Source organism: Maylandia zebra, linkage group LG12, assembly GCF_041146795.1.
Source record: "Maylandia zebra isolate NMK-2024a linkage group LG12, Mzebra_GT3a, whole genome shotgun sequence".
NCBI classification, from domain to species: domain Eukaryota; kingdom Metazoa; phylum Chordata; class Actinopteri; order Cichliformes; family Cichlidae; genus Maylandia; species Maylandia zebra.
This window is the reverse complement of record NC_135178.1, coordinates 16309958-16330334: the sequence shown is the minus strand read 5'-3', so window position 1 is coordinate 16330334 and position 20377 is coordinate 16309958. Positions and strand designations below refer to the sequence as shown.

Below are 20377 nucleotides of genomic sequence, written 5' to 3'. Positions count from 1 at the left end.
GAACCAGGGGTGGGGGTGTAGATTTCCACCCACAACAGAAAAAACAGAATTACACAACTGGAAATCCAAAGTCAATCCAAATAAATATATACATAAATCATCAAGAGCTAAGAAAGGCAGTGATAGACCTAGTAACCGGCAGGGTTTCTTAGAAGGTCTGCTGAACATACAGACATACCAGATGTCCCAAACCACGCAGGTGGATGACCCCAGAGAGACAGGCAAAGGAAACACTCCCAATAAGATGGACAGGAGATGGTTACCAAACCCCTCTGGAGGCCAGAGGCAGACTCAATCGTGAGGCTAACTGGAAAGCCATCAGTCAGAGCTTACTATGGAGGAGGGAGGGCGACAAGACAGACCGTGTCAAGACATCGAGGAGAGATGCAGGCCAAGCTTGATGCAGCAGCAATCAGGAGTCCACCAGGGTAACAAGCAGGGGTGAGGCTGGGGAGGGGTGAGGCAGAGGAGTTGGGCTGCACAAAGATGCAGATAAATGCCAGGTGCCAGTCAGCTCTGGAGATGGAGCAGACACCAAGCTAGTAGGCCTGACTGAAATTAAGCTAGCACATCACCTCCTAAAATGCTTCTTGGCAGATTCGGGTCTGCTGGATCCATTGTAGCCAAAAAACAGGACCCAACTGCAGGGCAGAGAAACCAGATGCAACATTCAAAATCCTTATCACGGTTTCACTCCAGGATCACAATTTCAAGCACAAATTAGATTGTTTGTCAAATACCATTTATTTCGTCTATCCATGTTAGAATGACTTTATTAATGTTACTACATACAGCTTCTTTTTGTATTGAAATATGTCATACAAAATCAAATCAAACCAGACATGACTTTTGTCAAGATGAGCAGTACAAAGATCATTTGAAAAGCCAAAATTTTGGCCTAGTCTCCATCATATCAATAGTTTGAGAACTACCAAGAAATACAGTTAATAGGTTAATCGAAGACAAAAGGTTGTAAAAAGAACAGGTTTATTTAAAAAAAAAAAAAAAAAAAAAAAAAAAAGTCCAGTAAACAAATTAAAAGTAAAAAAAAGAAAAGCATGATTGACTTGTTTTCATAACAGACCATCATGAGAAATGATGGTTCTGATCTAGAGTCATTTTCTTCTTCTCAACCTGTAACGAATCAGACCTGAAGGTTTACAGTAGCACCCTTTAGCTTATTGGTTCATTTAATTTACTAACAAATTCTGATCCATCTTTCTAAACACAGGCTCAAGTGCAACCCAGATACTGGGGGAAACAAACAAAAACAAAAGACAAAACAGGAGGAAGCCATGGGTGACATGCAGCTGCAAGTTGACATTGGCTTGTCTGGGCACTGAAAAAGAGCTCATCTTGCCTCACTTGGCATTAAAAAGCAAATGAACATCTCATGCAAACCAAAAGGAAAACCTTCTGTCCATGACAGGCCTTCAATGTTGAGCCACTCACACTGACATTACCCACTGTCCAACACACACACAGGGAGGATTGTTCAGCTCAAATGTATGGGAGGACTGAAAACACAGCATTGTCTTTTTTGTTTTTTAAGACAATGCTGGAAAAACTAGCAGTTTTCATAAAGTTCACCATTCCTGATTGGCTTTAGTGGTTTACCTCTGCCGTCACAGTAATTACAGTATTGTCAGCAAAAAAAGCAAACAACCCCCCCCAAAAAAAAAAAAAACAAACAACCCAAACAAGACAGAAAGATGTGATCCAGATACACCAGAGATTTGTAGCTATGCACATTATGTAACTTGACCTCTTCAGATCCAAAGGCAGGAAATAAAACACTGTCAACACAGAGCTTCGTGACAACTACTGCACAGACAAATGGGTAAAATCCAAAAAACAAAACAGGTAGATGGCATTTTGTCGACAGACTTGCCCTGCATTTAATTCTGTCAAGAAGAATCAATTTCATCAACTACAGTGTAGTAAACTGATCTTATACCAACAATACTTCAAGTCAAACTCTGATGTAAGCACTGTTCCAGTGTGAGGAAATAACTCACACTTCCTTGTTTAACAACGTACAGTCCCGGCCTTTAAACCGGCTACATACAATAAGCTGCTGACAGTGCCTTGTGCTGTATCTGTGTAGACTGTACCACTTTAAAACTAAACAGAAGTGGAGGATTCACACAACTAACGAAGCTTTGGAGATGGTTCTAGACATGATTTGTAAAAGTACACTTCCTTGTATTCCTAAATCTCTGCAATGTATCATACTACACATTTGGCAACACCGACACGGAAGGGTAATATGTCAGTTTGTCTTGTACAGTTCTTCAGTGACAGTTGATACGTGCAATATTAAGTAGAATGTTAAGAAATATATAAGAAACAGTACTCAAAAAAAAGAAAAGAAAAAAAAGAAGAATTCATGGTGACTGCAGTGCGTTAGACCAAATCTGTCTGTAGAGTCAGACTGAGTTCAGTTGAATTTGAGTGAGTCTGGTCCAGCACAGCTTGTCAAAAGTTTCTGTGGACCATGTCCTTCACAAAAGGCAGCAAAAATGTGGCACATACACAGTCATACATGGCAAGTACACATGGTATGTTGCCTGTGCACACGTCTGCTTCTCCTTTTATTCACACACAGAATTTCACAATGTGCAATTTTCAACATGATAGAAAGAAAATTTAAAAAAGAAAAAAAAAAAAAAAGTACTTCACAGCTGCAGCGTGTGGAGCAGACGGTGTGGGCAAGCCCGATTTATGGGCAGTCAACCATCAAAATGTTGGTACAACACACAACTTCTAGTTGAATTAGAATAAAATGTTGTACCCCTCATTCATCATTCGGCTTCTCCTTAAATCTGGGGCGGTGTTCTCTTCTTCCCTCTCCGCCATTTTCCCCCAGCTCCTTTACAAGTTGACTAGCTCATGTGCAACAAACTGCTTCAGTCTCTCCAGGTACTGTCCATAGAGCTCCACATCGTTGTGGCCGGCCCCTTCTACCCAGAGCGGCTCCACTGGGCGCTGACAGCGTTCATATAGTGCCAGCCCGTGGGAGAAATCAATGACCTCGTCTTCTGTACCGTGGATCACGAGTACTGGTGATGTTACCTTGGAAATCTTGTCGATGCTTTGGAGAGAGAGAGGGGGGGGAGGGAGAGAAGAAACAAGAAAGAAAAAAAAAGAGAGGAAACATGTCAGAAATAGGGAAGTTAAAAAAAAAAAAAAAAAAAAAACCACACACAAGAAAGAAAAAAGGGAAACGGAGGCTTAGTTAATGTTCTTGCTACTAAAAGTATTCTCTAAATGAATGAATTAAAACAATAATTAACTGGAAAAAAGGAGCACAGCTAGTTTCCTGATTTTACACCAGGGGGAGCTATTGAATATCTGCTTTTTTAAGGACTCTCCTGGGTGCTTAACTAGGAAGAGAGGTGGGAGGAAGGAAGGGGGGGGCCCATAAAGAGAAAAAACAAAACTTACTTCCTGAATTGCTGTCTTATAAATAAATCCAGTTTTCAACTAAGCTGTGTGCTTTCCTTGGCACATTTATTCATACAGTGCTGCGTTATTAAATGCACGTGAGGCCGCAGCCCTTTAAGTGTATACTGTGTGGCAGATTTAGCCTGACTACCACATATGCCATCTGTCCGTACGGTCCACTCACTTTGGGAAGGCATCAAAGCAGTATGTCTTCTTGGTGTCAGGGAAAGCCACTCTCATGCCAGAGGTGAGCGGGGAGTGGAGGATGACTGCAGCAGTCTCATAGCGAGAAGCCAGGTCTACAGAGGGCACGGTGCCAATGCTCTGACCATACACGATCACATTCTCTGGACGGATACCATACCTACAAGGAGGACAAACAGTACAGGAACATCACCCTCTGCTTATCGTGAATAGGATATTTACACTACTAGTAGCTAGATACATTTTGTGTGCTCATCCAGACACTGGCAAGCATCCAGTTGGGCCTTCAGTTAATTACACAAAGCAGCTTAGCTGGCAAAACAAAAAGAGCAAATGCTTTATTTTAGGATCCACATTTATTTATCAGAAAATGAGGCTTACTCATACACTTATCAGTAAAACCATCATGTCAGGGACTCTGTGATTACAGTGACTCCTAAAACAAGCACACCAAGATGTGATCAAGCTATAGCTGAGTAAGTCTGTCTTTGTGCTGCTTTTCAGGGCAGCTTAAAAAGAGGACCACCCCTAATGTCTCGTGATTCAGAAGGTGGGGGGGGGGGTGAGAGCAAAAGAAGCTGAAATAGAGCAAAAGGGACAGATACTGTATTTAGGGTGAGGGAGAAATAAATATAGGTGGGGGGAGCGGCATTCCACAGCTGATTACAGAGAACGTGACCCACTCTTGCTGACGACCTGAAAACTAGTCTGAAAACACTGCATTGCTGCTGTCTCTGCCGCTGCACTGCTGGATTTTGCACGGTAAAGTCACAACATGACAAATAAAGCTCTACTCTAGTATTAAAATTAGGGACTTCAAATGAACACTAGCATTAGAGCCTTAGCTCTGCAGCACTCCTATAATACACTGATGACTACACGAACACCAAAGTCTAGCAGCGCTTTAAAACGCTGTGATGGATTAACATACTTACACCCTTTGCAAGAGAACAACCTGCAATAATGTAGTGTTGCTGCTATTAAAGGTAACAGACTTTAAGTGCAGGGTGATGTATTAAATATGGAAATGTACACACAGGCGCAGCAAAGTCTAGCTTGGACACAGTCACGAGCAGCAATATAGGAACTGTTTATTGGTATCAGCTGGTCTTTACACAGTATAAATAGGGGTGAAAAGGTTGGCACTGCATGGGAAAAGCATTAGCAAAGGCTGATGCTACAGTATTAAAAGCAACTTGACTTTCAGCTGACTGCAATGTACACAATTCGAGGAATGAAAGCCTATCTTGGTTATACAACACAATATAGCTGCTTAGGTAACAGACGAATTGTAAGGACAAGAACAAAATGTCAAGTCTTTGTACAAAACTGTAGAAGAATGACAGCGCCCTTTCTGATGTGGCAGCGCCTTTGCCTGAAACTGAACCATAGTTTGAAAATTGCCAAATTTGACGAATGGATTATTAAACTTAAAAATAAAAAATAAACAACACTCACTATAATCAAACTGCCGTCCCCCTTCCCGTAGCCCTACTGAAGAAAGGCCATTTCTCAGAAGCTAAAAGCTAATATAATGCTAAATATTAACCTAATTGCCTGATTATGAGAATTTTTGGCAACAACTTCTGTTATTTATGGCATGTTACTTTAGCTTCAAATAAAATAAATAAATAAACAAAAAAAAAAAAAAAAGGAAGAAACTGTAAGGAAGGTAAAAATTAAATAAATAAAATTAGAAAAATCTGAAAACCCATCATTCAGCTGGACTGCTGAGAAACCTCCAAGGGCAATGGCCATTTAATTTGGGCTTCTGATGTAGCCAGCAAATAACTGGGCCATGACTTCTTGTTCCATCCTTCAGTCACTGTCTGTAAATGGGATGGCCATGGTTTCAAGACTGAATTACAGCAAATGCAATTTGTCTTTTACTCTTGACACCAACTGTGTACCTGCTTACACTCAAAAATTATTAGTCACTAGAACTCCGACAACAAAAATAAATCAGACAGCAAACAAGAATCATTTCCACATATAAAATGTAGTAGTAGTATCACCTCCTCTCTATAGGCATCTGGGAACTGAGGAGAACAGTTGCTTTGGTTTAAAGAGCAAAATGTATATACAAATCTGTGTACACTGTTCAGCATTAATGGTGCACTCACAGATGTGAAAGCTACCCTTGCTATGTATCCTAATACCGGCATACAGGCTTATGAACCCAATGATCCTATAACAGCTATCAATGGGCCAAAGAGCAGGGAACACCCTGGAAGAACCTACCGCAGAGCCAACACAGACAGAGATAGTATTCATGCTCACAATTACTCAAATGGTAACATTTATAATCACCAGTTATCCCAGCATATACCTCTTTGGACTTTGGAAGAAAGCCAGTGTACCTCGGGAGGGCCCATGCAAACAGGGTTAGCACATGCAAACTCTGCACAAAAAGCCCTCAAACCAGGAAGCAGGAACGTCTTGCTGTGGAGCAACAATGTTAAACACTGGCCGGGATAAGGAACCTTTAAGATGATAACTACACATTGACTGTTTCCTAGTCTTTTTATTTAGTTGCTTAAGTCCCAGCCAACACCACACTCCACTGCCTTTCGGCTTGCTCCATGGTTCCGAGTTGCACCAATCCCTCAAACCTTCAATTTAGTCCCTTGACACAAATCCATTCTATTATGCATCACGTCCTCCCTCATTCCCCTATTGTGTGTCTTGACCACCCACCTCTTGCGCATTGAAGACCAAAAATATCCTCCTTCCACAGCCGTCACCATCACAAACATATGCTCAGGAAGTCCTGCGCATATGTACAGCAATTTATTAAAAAAAAAAAAAAAAAAAAAAAAAAAAAAACCAAACCACAGATTAGAGTACCATCTGCACTACAGCAGGGGAATTCTTCACTGAAATGCTCAATGATCCATTATTACACTTTGTGTACAAGTACATAGGGGTGATGTGGACTGAAGTCAGTGAAAGTGAATTAAATCTATTAGTATGTGAGGACATTAAGAAGAGTTTGTTTCTGTGCTGAAGAGAACAGTCAGGTGAGAAATCAAACTCCACCCAGATTACTTCATAGATAAAGCCGGCTTGTCTCCAAGCAACTAGTGGTATTTAAAGGTAAGAAAAGCAAACAAAGAGCATCGAGCTGCCTTCCTCGTGTCTTGATGCATGCTGATGTTTGGGAATTTCTCCCCTCCATTCATTTCCAAGAAGATGGATAGTGCTTGCGACCTGGATCAATAAGATTATTGATGAGGAAGTGAGTTTCCTGTTTGTTTTTATTGGCCACAGTGTGGAAACACCTTAGTCTGAAAGCTCAGGCATTGGTTGCTAGGCTACCACTCAATATTAGTCTAGTAGGATTGACTGCTGGCATGCCTTCACCTCCAAGGCAAAAGAAAACAATACAGTGCCACTTCATGTTTAAACACACAAATACAGCAAGGAATTGGACCAGAGGCCTTCATCAACTACTCGCCCTCTTCCGGCACTTGATTTCACAACATATAGTTTCATCGCTTCTAAAATAATCTTTTTCATTCATCCATTAAGCACACTCCTAGTGTGATACTGGAGGATGTACGTGTAGAACCCTGCTGACTCACATTATCTCACCCACTCCCAGCTCAGGTGAAAGGCGTGCCGTATCCAGTGAGGCATGGGAGTGTTTTGGTGGCAAAGGCTGTGTAGTTGTGCTTACACAGTCAGCAAAATGACAGGTGGCTGGCCTCTGTCAGTACAGAGTAACACAGTAAAGTGAAACCCACACGAGTAAGTGAATACTCAAGAGGAGGTGAATTTGCACATTGATGAATCATACAGTGAAAAAACATTGAAGGATGCAGAAAAACAAGAAAAGGAGAAAGTGTCAGGTTACAGTGTTCAAAATTCAGTCAGAAAAGAAACGCAGACCGCTAGAGTTGAGAGCTCATTTCTTCTTAAAAGCTGGAAGCCTGATCTAACATGAGATACAAGCACGAGGTATGTAGGCAACCGACTAATGTGAAGCCATGCAGAGAGGCCTTTTGATGTGATAATGCCATCTAGTCGATTCATGTTCAGCGAGGTCAAAAGGCTGAATTGTACTCTCCATCACATACTCAGTCAATTATAAATCTGGCACAGCCCTCAAGATCAGGCAGAGACAGCTGAGAGAAAGACCAATATACTAGAAACCTTATTTAAACCAATCTAAAGATTCTGCATGCAAAGACTAAAATATTGATAAAACTGTAAAAGACTCCCTACAGACTTAATTTTGTTTCCAAAATTAAGTCTGTAGGGAGTGTTAAACTACCAAAATATAATTCAGTGATAACCAAGCAAGTAATCCTAAGTGTTGATTAAAAAATAAAATCATAAAAGTCAGTCATTTTATCTTTCTGTGAAAAAAAAAAAAAAAGCCCAACGCAGCATTAATATGAAGTCGAGTTACTTAGAATTGAATCTGATGTACTGCAGCACTGGCCTAAAAGCAGAACTGAGTCCTGAACTGATATGGTACAAGATAGCAAAAAGGGTTTTGTTGACATTAGCCAAATACTACCATCCAGAACAAAGGAAGAGTGTTGATGTTAGATTTCTGATAGTGGGAATATTTACATAATGTGTATATAAAACGTAACAGGAAAATGAGCAGAGCTAAGGAGAGAATGACACAGTCAAGGCTATAAACCAAGAGATCCAGGGATCAAGGGAACCACAAATTTCAAATGGACGCACATCATTTGCTTTAGCAAAAAAAAAAAAAAAAAAAAAAAAAAAAAAAAAAAAAAAAGCCTTGTGTGTGTAATGTTGTAAATTTTAAGACTGATTTGTAAACACAGAATGTGATGCAATCAGCTAGACAGCACAGTAAGTGGTCAGGTTTGCTCCAAATCTGATTTCAGTCAGGAGTGGGGTTGTAACCAGCTGGGGAAAAAAAAAATTAATAAAATCAAATCATTAGCATTTCATCACAATGTTTGTTTGAGGGGTTTTTTTTTTTTTGGTTTTACATCCGGGTTTCATTTACTCAAGCAAAAATAAGACATTTGTTTAAAAAAAATAAAATAAAATAAAAAAATAAAAAACAACCAAAAAAAACAAAAAAAAAAAACCACCCTCTTAAAATAAAAAACATTGATTTCTGTGAAATAATGTTAGGTTGCTTTTAATGTACGCAGGAGATGTGTGCTTTAGCGTATGATCACCCCCCAAAGGCATGTGCAAAGCAAGGAAAAACCCTGGTATGACCACATTCCTACTACCACAAGGTGAAACGTCATCCAACTCCAACTCTTCCTGCTAACCAAGAAAACTTGAGAGACCTACATGTAGGTGCAGTGATGTTAGAGTAACAATGGAAAGAATGAAAGCTTAATCAGAAGCGTTGCTTCATGTGACGTGGGACACACCATGTCGACAAGTCAGCCAACTTTGCCCAACTAATGAGAACTGAGATCAGATATTGAGGTAATGCACTTTGACACTAGGTACATCTGATGTTATTATCAAGATACAGATTAAATGCTACCTGCTCCAGTGAACCCATGTGACAAGGAAGCAGCTGAAAGTAGCTATACACACACAGACACAAATACAACTAGTGTCTACACTGGCCTTTAGACTGAAGAGAAAAAAAAAACAAAAACAAAAAACACTACAACTTAATGTCCTGCATCTGTTTTGCCTTGTACGCAGAGAGTGGATTTTCTAAGAATCACATTGAAAAGCTAAATTCTAAAGCTCTAAAATACCTTGATGTCTCATGACCTTTTCTTAAATGCTGACCATTCGGGTACAGAAAGCTTTCTCAGACACTCAGCACCTGCCCATTACTAGGACGGACAGATTACAAATGTGTGCATCTGTAATAAAACACTGATATGAAGCACAGGACTGAAAAAACAAAACAAAACAAAAAAAAAACAAGTCATAACCTTGTTCAACTCGTCTTTGTTGCAAGACCCATGGGTCACGTAGTTTAATTCTGCTGTGGGACTGCTAACCATGTGACTACAAAGCACGAGATATGCAGTCAAGCCCCAAGGTTAGGCCTTCAGGAAAAGAAAAAACAAATTCTTGTTCCTAAAAGGCTCATCTTATCTCAAAGACATTTCTTCCAAATAAACCTACAAAACCATGAGAACCTGTATTTGATGCCCTGCTTCAGTGATCGTACCTGATGGTAGCAAGCAGTGTAAAAAAGTTAAAGTGGCCTGAAGGTGTTAAATATGGAGCCGAGTGAGTAGTGTTAGCTTTTAAGTCAATCAGCTAATGACAACATGTTGCCTTTGCATATTATAGCTACAGTCCAAGCAGTTTTACCAGTGTAAACTAGATTGTTATTTTGACTTGGAGAAGTCGTTAGTGATGTTTAAAAGAAGGGAAAAAAAAAAAAAAAAAAAAAAAAAAAAAAAAGCAGGGACAAGCAATCAGGTCATTCCAGGAGTGTGGTTTCGAACGGGTGATGAGAAAAGAAAACAATCAAGCCTATACCTACAGACATGTGACTTTTAACCACCAGAAAAGCAGGTTCTTTTTCATCTTTACAGCAGTGGCTTGCTTCTTAAATGCAAAAGCCTTACCGTCAATTTTCTAGTTAAACTCTGTAGCTTCCTTATATAAGAGGTCCTTATTTACAGAAGCCCATTCATTAGATTCTGTGAAAGTGCTTGGGGAGGTTCACATCAAAAGTCAGCAGCTAATAAACTGTAAGATTTGTTGTCAGTGGCTCTTAGCAGTGTTATCAGCACTTTAAAGCTCTGCAGTGCCAAAACCTTCATTTAGTACAGAAAGAACATACTCCCACACTAGCAATAACACAGGAGGAACACTCCACACTTAAAGAACAGCTTTTTTTTTTTCCCCCCCCAAAGGCTGATCTCGATCATTTTGTCTCCTCTCTTCCAGCATTTTTAACACTTCTGAAGTCTCCCCATCTGCTCTCTTAGTAATTTGTCTTCCAGCAGGAAACATACAGACAAGCAGTCTTACTGGATGAAATTTTATCTTTCCCTTCTCCCAAAACAAGAACTCACAGATATAATGGACATAGTACTCACACACACACACACACCCTCCACATCCTGTTTCATCGCAGCAGGTTGATGTTTGCTTTCTTGCTTCTACCCTGCATGTATAGGTAGAGCTTCAACTAAAAATTATTTTCATTTTTAATTCACCCCCCCCCCTAAATACGTTCCAGCTAGCTGTTGTGTAAAATATCAGGAACACAGTGAAATAGGTCTACCACAGATTCCCCAGATCAAAGATCTACCTTCATCCACTTCCCCCAAAATATCTTAGGAGCGGGAACTAACAAGTATTTTGGGCTTTGATTCAATAATCTGAAAAGCGACTGATGAATTCTGTTTACGTTTCAGTTCTACTTATGTTTTGTTTGTGGGTTTTCAGTACAGGCACTCTACTGGCAAACCTACAGACTTTAAGCACAATGTGGTGACACAAAGGACAAAAGAAGGAGATGACGAGATGGTTGGAGACAATAAGCAGACGTCCTTAAACACAAATGGAAGGAAGTGAAGGCCACAGCGTTAGACAAACTGATAAGCACTGCTTACATGTAAGACGACCTTATCTGGGGGAAGGAACTGAAGCTGAACAAGAGTTCACACCTGCAGTAACAAACTATTCATGAGCATGAGGACCAGATACAAGTGATGCAGAGAACGAGTTCTTTATACAGAGTCTTTCATAAACCAATTACTAAGAAGTTTGATTCTTTAAAAATAACTATCGAAGTGTAATAGAACAAGACTTCAACTGCAAACTGAATTCCTGCTGGGTCGTGTGCACTTTGAAACCACAATAAGATAACAGAAAGTCCTGAACAAGTAGGTTATCATCAACTGGGAAAACATAAATACCAGTTTCCAATCAGCCAATAATTAGTCACCTGTACAAACATGTAGCAGAGCAACCGCTCACACCTACATATTATTGGAGGAGGGGGCGCAGCGTAATCACAGAACCCACGTTTCTTCGCCTACAAGAACATCATGTCATCCCCACTAAGCCATTCCTCATCATCTTCCCTCATGATTTTGTGAAGTTCTGTTAAGTAGTCATCCCTCCGCCCCCAGCACCTTCAGAAGTTCACATCTTCTCATTTTTGCCCTTTTCCATCTAAATCATCATTTCCTTCACTAATCCTCATCATTTAACACTTTCTAAAATGCCCCCATATTTCTACAGCATGCCAGAAACACAGGTTGACACTGTTGTTATTCATAATATTCCTGTTAGCAATACAAAGCTGCCAACCAAGACATAAAACAGGGACCTGCTATTAATATGACTAATAAGGCTTTAAATATTACCACCACACACACTGTAGGAGATTTTTTTTTTTTTTTTTTTTTTTTTATAACCATATTCCTTACAGTTTTTTGTGTTATGTCACTTCACTTTCCCCTTCAGATACTCTAATTTAAAAAAAATAAAATAAAAATCCAATCATTTCAAGTACTGTGGGAACTTTACTTTTCCCTAAAGTTCATCGGGTTTAACTCCTTGTTTGTCATGAGTCATCTAAACGGCCATTTAGGTTCATTTCTCCATGCTATCACATCCTATCACATCCTAATAAACAGGTTTTGAGTGACTGCAGGAGTCTTGTGCATTCACAAATAAGTCTCTTACAGGATTCTGCATACTGCTCAGTTGTTTTAATATCACGTCATTTTATATTACTTATCCATCCATTATAACGCTTCATTACCGTGATCGGAGCGCCTGCCAGGCAGCATCTACATCAGCGTACAGGTTCTTCTCCGAAGGCTTCCCAGAGCTGGCCCCATAACCAGAGTAGTCGTAGGAAAAAACGTTGCAGTTGATCCGTGAACCGAGGCCAATGTAGAAGCTGCTCATCTGGCCCAAGTCCACTGCATTACCGTGGGAGAACAACAGAGTATACCGGGCGCTGGGTGAGCAGCGGACAAACATGCAGGCAATGCGGCTCCCTCTTGAGGTGCGTGTCATGAAACACTCGATGGCCTCCTTCTCACGGGCCGAGTACTGCCAGTCAGCACGCTCGGAGAGGTGCAGCGTCCATCGGCTGCCACTGTCATCACACATGAGGCTGTAGGTCGGCTCAGGGGGTAGAAAGGCCAGCTTTGAGGCGATCTTGCTGGGGCACGGTGGACAGCAGAACAGGCAACATAGCTCACTGAGCGATAAGTGGTTCATCCTCAAAGTGCTGCAACAGAGAGAACCAAAAGGATTAAAATAGAAATATCCCATAGTGAGGAAGAAAACACACCGATATGCCAATGCATCCCACAAGAAAGATGCTACAAAAGCAAATCTCTGCCAGAGTTTCGAAATTAGGTTTTTCTACATATACAACTATATCTGTTAAGCAAAGCAGGGGATTTCTTGGACGAGGGGCTTGAGCCAGGCTGCTGTCATTTTTAAAATTTTATTTTTTATTATTACACTAAACAATCTCCCTCTCTCTCTAAAATGCAGAGCTCTCTCGAGACAGGATTTTAAAGGGAGATGACCCTAGCCGAGTGATTTTTCTCTCCATGTCTACCCTGAGGCTTCACAGTCACTCAGAGAATTAACTTGAAAGGCTTTTTTGTCTCTCCCTGCACCTGGACCCCTACCTTAGGTTACCTCTTAAGATATTCTAGCTACTATGAAACTGCAGCAGTGATGTCAGCACAGCTCCTTTTTGGTAAAACATATGGCAGCTGGAGGCAAATCTCCAAGTTATCTTAGCCAGTCATGCTGCTTTGTAATGTGACTCTTTAACCAAGCAGGGGGGAAAAAAATGCTCACTAATATCAGATTATGACAATGTGTTATATGGATTACCTTTCCTCTTTCCTTTGGCGATAGCTCCTCTGACCAGCCACAGCACTTAGCAGCTTCATAGATGGACATTTCTGTCTGATATATTCATAAATCTTGCAACTGATTTGCTTAGATCAGTCTAAAGAAACGACGCTAAACAGCTGCTGGAAATTACTTGATTAATCTTACTCACACGCTGCTGATTTTTAACTCAGCTGAACTGTCTGTATGATACGTGGGTAAATAAACGGCTGTGTCAGGGATGACTGAGGATGGGGACGACAATGGAGCCTATTTGCTTCCTACATTCTTACCACAAAGTCCATTCCAAGCAGAGGCTAAACGGAGCCCCGCGGCGATTTACTGTAAAATGGTGGTGGATGTAGCAATGTGTTCACAGAGATTACAGTTACACCAGGCTATTTGTGAGGGTTTCGTTTCTAGCAGCTACAATTAGCTGCAAAGTATGGTGTACCAAGTGTACATATATTCCAAAGAAAGCTTACCTGGACGGCGGCTGGGGGTTTGTTTTGGTTTTCTTTCTGTGTTTAAAGGTGATAGTACTAGGTAGACGTCACCGCAGTCTTGAGATATCTTCGCACCAAGCCAACTAACTTATCTTCTCGACACCTAGAGCTTGTCGAGGTTATCCTTGGCCAGATTATCCTCGGTTAGCGATGTCAGTTTGAGTGTGTATTATCCTTCTTTAATTAGTATTAGCTGGCAGCTTCGTTCTCCGGACCACACAGTCTTCTGAACTGTCGTTTCCTTTATTTTCCCTCCTTTCGGTTTTCTCAACATACGGTCCTGGACGATAACGACATCGACTCATTCGAAACGTTCAAGTTTCTAAAGCACAGCAGTGAAGCTGATAGGAAAGATAACAGTTTAAAATTCACTCAAATCTAGCAGACGTGTCCGTGCAGCTTACCAAACAATTCACAGCAGTATCACCTGCCACCGAAACATCACTGCTTTCGTTGTGAATATCGCCCAGCCCTGCTTGTTATCTTGGCTTGAGGAAAAAGAGGCGTTCATTGACAGCTCTGTGGACCAATGGGAAAAGAGGTCGACAAAACGACCCCCCCAATGACTTTGATGTTTATGGGCGGTCCTTCTAGACGCCGCAGTCTGAGGATTTAAGTTTTTTAGGATTGACAACCAATCAGAAATTACTATTGGAAGGCATCGTCCAATCAGCGTCCACAAAGGTGTTTCTAGTTCTAGTCGGTGATGTCATTGACAAGCTATAATTTATTAAGTGTGTTTGTAAATGTAAAAAGAAATTCTGACTTTAAAAAAATAAATACATACATGAAATATACTGTTTATTAAAATAACACATTTTTCTTTCCTTTTTTTACGTAGTTCTCAATGACGTTTCATGACGCGTTCTTACTTCTTCCGGGTTAGTGCTCTTGCTCGGCGGTATGGTGCTTAGTTTGTGTATCTGTGTAACGTGTGTGGCTAAAAAGGTTTAATAACATGAGTTCTCAGAGAGGTAATACATCTCGATCGCGGGGCCAGAAGCATCAAAACACAACTGCGTTTAAAAACGACAAGTACGGAGCGACTACACAAGTGAAGGTGTGTCAGCTTTGCTGAGCTAAGTTATTTAGCCTTGTATTGCATTTTGCATTTGGGCCATTTTATCAATCTTCAGAATATTTTCGGCTAGCCCATTTCAGATTTTTCTAAAGGTTTTATGGTCCAAAGTTTGGACGTGTGTGTGCTGTGAATTTTTTTTCTTCGTGTATCAAATACTTTTCAAGATATTTGAAAACTTGAGGTGTCCTACCATGAATTTAATTTCGAAAAGTATTCTGTGTGTTTAATTTTGCATTATTGTGAAACACAATTATATCTAATAAATGTTCAGAAATTACCTGAATAGTCTGAAGACTTCAATGTGAAGTTTTTATTAGCGTTCTTGAATGAGTCTTGAATTTATTATTTTATTTTATTATTCTTAGTTTTTCTATGTTATAACTAGTCAATACATTCTGATACATGGTAAGAAAGTAAGAAAGGCTAGTGAAAGTTTCTGACTTTTATCTTTAATAGTTTTTGAGATACTCGTGTGTCACGTCATTTTACCATAGTGCAAAAAAATAATAATAAAGTTGTGTGTGTGTAGCTATACTTGTACAGAAACGATTATATAAGCTAACTATGCACAACAAAATTTGTAGGTAAATCTTCAAACAGAATGGTGATTTGAGACAGAGTGGTCTTATTGCTTAATTAATGCTTCCAATAAGTGTTAATTAAGGAAAGTTAAACTTATTCACAATATTCATTTATTTGAGAAAGGCTGAGACTGTAGGGAGTTTGTACTTTTTTCTTCCTGTCATTTCTGCCAGTGATAAATCATTTCCTGTGAAAACTTGTTTATAGCTCTTGCTTTGTTAAACACACATAATATTTGAACATCTCTATTGTCTTTGCTTCTCTAATCTCAATTGTAGAAGGCAAATTCAAAGATCCATGATGGGCTTTGTCAACGCTGTAAAGGTGTTCTTGAGTGGAAAGTTAAGTACAACAAATACAAGCCGCTAACACAGCCTAGAAAATGGTAAGTATACATAAGTATTGCAGACTTTGATTTCAGTACGCAGGGCTAGGGGCAAATTCTTACAGCTGCTCATGAAAATGCACATCAAGTAACAACAAAGCAGTCGGTGAATTGAAGAGTTTATTTCAGTTTAGGGCTGCCACAAACGATTATTTTGATAGTCGACTAGTCACTGATTATTTTTGCGATTAGTCGACTAATCAGATCATCATCCATTGGACATACATCTTATTGCACCAGCAGCATCTGCTCTTATATAACTATCATTAGCTTACAGCTTTAAGTGTTTAAGGTATGTGCTAACTAAAAATAAAGACAAGATGATAGTTTATTAAATTTTAATGAAATCTGCAGATTGTTGTGGTTTAATAAACTCCTTGCTATCTAAAATATAACAGGACACCGGAGTAAATTCTTGAGCATCTCACACTTCTGATAATCAGCTGTCTGCTTGACTTTTATTCAGCTGTGTAAAAACTTTAATCTCAGCCAAACCGATTTACTCAGGAACAAATAAAATACTAAAAAAAGCCAAACAATAACATTTTGAAGTTATCTAAGTGACTTATATATATATTTAACCTGAGTAGCGAAAGACGGCGGTGGGTTTGAAAACGATTTGCCGGGAGTCCGGTGTTCTCACGGCTCTAGTTAGCCTAGCCTAGCCTCCGGCTAGCTATCGAGCTAGTGGGTAACAGACGTCTCTGAAAACGTCGGAGCACTTTTGAAAATATGTGGTGTCTTGATAAACTGAGCAGATATTTGAGGTTTACACAGCTACATTCTCGCCTGAAAATATGTTAAACATTTATTTTGTGACCCAGAAAGAATAATAAGAGTAAAACCAACTAGCTGCCACCATTGTTGGAAACTGAGCTGGGCCGCGCTATGAATTCTGGGACACAGCTTCTTCTTCTTCGGGGTTTAACGGCAGTTGGCATCCTTGTACATGCAGTGCTGCCATCTTCTGTTTCAGTCTGTTATTACACTCTTAAATCCTGCTACTTATTCCTGCGTCTTTCAGGATCTTACAAAGCTTCAAACGACACGTCGACTATTAAATCAGTCGTCGACGATTTTGATAGTCGACGTAATCGTGACTAGTCGACTAATCGTGGCAGCCCTATTTCAGTTTATCAGCTTCTTTTTTTTACCTGTGCAAAAAATGAAACTACACCACAAACATTCTTTGCTTATTTCATATCGTGCATGATTTTAGCCATCTCATTTTTTCATAGTGGCAGACTTTGAAAATTAGCCACTAAATATTTTATCTCCACTGCTTAGAAGAATTTTCCCAACACATGGATATATTGTTTTAAGTGGCAAGTTAAATACATTGGTCTTAATAACTGATTGTTTTTTTTGCAGTGTCAAGTGCTCCCAAAAGACAATAAAAGATGCGTATCACATCATTTGTAAGCCCTGCTCTCTTCAGCAAGAGATCTGCTGCAAGTGTGGGAAGAAGGAGGAGATTGTTATTCCGTAAGAGGATAAGTTTGCGTGTGTTTTGTCCTTATATACATTAATGTACAAAGTACGAACTCACCCATCATTTCTTCATATTTTGCTTCCAAGGTGCCAGAGCTTTGTCCTCCGCTCAAAACCTGTTTAAAAAAGGTCTTGAGCAATAGTTCCTCAGGCTTTCAGAAAGTCTTTCATAGTTTTTCTTTGAGCATTGGCTGCTTTGTCCACTCATTTCCAGTTCAGTCCTTGTACCTGAGCATTTTTTTTTTAGGATTTTTTCTTTGTTAAGCCACTTAATACTGACCTATGAATCATTCAAGCTTAACCCCCCCCCCCCCCCCCCCCCCCCCCAAAAAAAAACAAAAAACAAAAAAACACTGCTAACTCAAAGGAATAAACCAGTGTCACATCTCCATTTAACAGATATTCAACAAGCAACAAATTGTATGTTTAGGCGTTTTGTTCCCATTTCCTTAGCTGAAGCTTTGAAAGTGCCAAAGAGAAAACTGACAGCCAAAAGAAAAAAACCCAAAAAATCTTGCATATGGTGTGCAGTATGTCTGCAAAGAAATTTGACGAAATTAAACAAAAGAAGAAGTGCCAGGCCTAAAAACAAAAAAATATCTACAGCAGATGAACAGTATCTAAAAATGATGTTCTTAAGAAATGGGGAAAAAAATTCAGCAAAGATCTGACACAGGACCTGTGAGATGCATCTGTTGTGTTCACTGAGGCGTCATTACAAATGCTCTCAGTGGAAGGGTGGTTGTCAAAAAGCCATTCTTAAGGAATAAGGAAAGGCTGAGGTATGCCGCATTACACAAAAACTGGACTGAAAATCAGTGGCAACGGGTCTGATGGAGTGATGAAACCAAAGTTTTTGGTTCAAATCATCAATCAAGCTGTGTGGGATCATCTTGTCAGAGAAAAGGCAGCTGACATCCAAAGAAGAGCTTTCAATTTTCAATGTTCTGAGAAAATCAAATTTGATGACACCAGTTTATTTTTTTTCCTTTCACACTGGCAACAAGTTTTTAAAACGAACATGAATTACAGGAGTTTCTACATGTGTTAGATTCCTAAAGAGACGGGATAACACCGAAGTGGTTTAAGCAAATGTATTTTCATCTTTTATCACTGACAAGCACATACACATAATACTGTAACTACTGTAAGTCTGCCACCTTGTGGAGAATAAGATACATTGTAGCCAATACTTGACCCTGAACATCATTTCATGGGCTTCTCATATTTTTAAGCATTGCTTTTGGCATCTAAATGCTTCCACTAAGTGTTAATTAAGGAAAGGTAATTTCCTGTAGCTTGTTGAGTTACTGACTTTGTGACAACGCAATACTGGAAGATTTGGATTGTTGGTGCAAAGTTAAACAACAGTTCTTATGTCTTTTTTCTTCACCGTGTAGGGTGAACTCACATCTGGAGCAAAACGAGCAAGAAGTTGATGAACAGAGAAAGAAGGGATGTCGACGAAGGAAGACAGACATGGATGGTTTGGACAGTGATGATGATTATGATGATGATGAAGATGACTTTGATGACTGTGAAGAGGAGGAAGATAAAGATTTAGACGAGGACTCTGCAGCAAAAAAGCCACAGAGAAAATCTGCTGTGCTGCCGGACCTGTCGCCAATCAATATTGAAGATTAAACACAATAAGAGTTCTTTTCAAACCTGTGTAACAAATGGGATTTTTTGGGGCAAAATACAGTATCGGGTTTGTTGCAGAAGCTCTCTTAGATTAATATATGGCAATAAGCCGATGCTGCCTGCTTGAATGCAGAGCATGAAAAAGGAAGTCAGGTGGTGAAATGCACAAAAACTGCCAGATGACATCAGAGGGAGCAACGTAATTTGTCTTTTTAACTGAGTCGGTGTACTTTCTAAAGAATCTTTAGTTCTGTAAATTGTTTAAACTGCCATAAATAATGTTTTATAGCCTTTCATGCATTTTGCAAACATTTTGCAATAAATCACACTGGTTAGTAATGTGTTTGCAGTGTTCAGCTTTATGCCGCTGCTGAGCAGTTAGTACACCGAGAGATGTTCCTAATATTTTGGCTGTTGATGTTTATAGGTTTGGCTATCATAAACTGAAATGTATCCAAGACGCACTGTATATGTTTTTAGTTAAGTAGCACCAATTATTGCCGTTTTTTATTTGATTTTCTTTTGTTTTATTTGTGTTTAAATATTAAAATCTTCAGAATATCACTGATTCTTCTAAAATGTACAATCACATAAATGTAATACAGCAGTTTTTCCTCAGACTAACTTTAGAAACACTGAAAATCTTGATGTTGCTGAATTTGAAAGGAGGATATCTTGAACATTTTGATTACAACTCACATTAGTAAACTCACAAATTATGAAAGGCTCTTGGTGTGAGGAAAGCTAGAACCTCTACTACACATTTAAACATTTATCATATTCTATACAAACATTCACCAGTGTCATCTGCTTTTTGTACATACACTCATGAGACACTTTATTACGTATATCTCGTCAGCACTGAGTTGGACCCCTTACGCTGGAAACATTCCCCAAAGATTTTGGTCCATACTGGCCTGATGGCTGCAGATTTTTCAGCTACAAATCTATGTGATGAATCTCCCGTTTCACCACATCCCAGAGCTGCTCTACGGGATTGAAATCTGCTGATAAGTTAAGCCAATTTGAGTGCAGTGAACTCGTCATTTGCCAAAACATAGTATGCCAAAAAGATACCTCTGTTACACCAACAACGACCAGAAATGTTGATCTAAGGCAGAATGGTTGCATGCTTTCATATTGTCTGTGCCAAGTATCACCCTACTGTCTGAATGTTGCAGAAGAAATGAATCATCAAACAAGGGAACATTTTTCCAATCTTCTATTGTTCAA

General features: G+C 39.6%; 2 protein-coding genes across 3 annotated transcripts; one reads left to right on the top strand and one right to left on the bottom strand.

Moving 5' to 3' along the window:
- Nucleotides 1-725: 725 nt before the first annotated feature.
- Nucleotides 726-14517, bottom strand: abhd17b (abhydrolase domain containing 17B, depalmitoylase). 2 transcript variants are annotated; one of them, XM_024804581.2, is made up of 5 exons: nt 14366-14517; nt 13941-14241; nt 12356-12832; nt 3632-3811; nt 726-3094 (listed from the first exon to the last, which is right to left on the bottom strand). In XM_024804581.2, the coding sequence occupies exons 3-5, from the start codon at nt 12820-12822 to the stop codon at nt 2875-2877; spliced, it is 867 nt and encodes a 288-aa protein (XP_024660349.1). In that variant the 5' UTR covers nt 12823-12832; nt 13941-14241; nt 14366-14517; the 3' UTR covers nt 726-2874. The 2 variants fall into 2 exon arrangements, with proteins under 2 accessions (XP_024660349.1, XP_024660348.1); XM_024804580.2 differs by having other exon boundaries at nt 13941-14480.
- Nucleotides 14518-14840: 323 nt separating this feature from the next.
- On the top strand, nt 14841-19708 carry lg12h9orf85 (linkage group 12 C9orf85 homolog). The gene is made up of 4 exons (XM_004544337.4): nt 14841-15021; nt 15903-16009; nt 17381-17494; nt 18901-19708. The coding sequence occupies exons 1-4, from the start codon at nt 14920-14922 to the stop codon at nt 19142-19144; spliced, it is 567 nt and encodes a 188-aa protein (XP_004544394.2). The 5' UTR covers nt 14841-14919; the 3' UTR covers nt 19145-19708.
- The last annotated feature ends 669 nt before the right edge of the window (nt 19709-20377 follow it).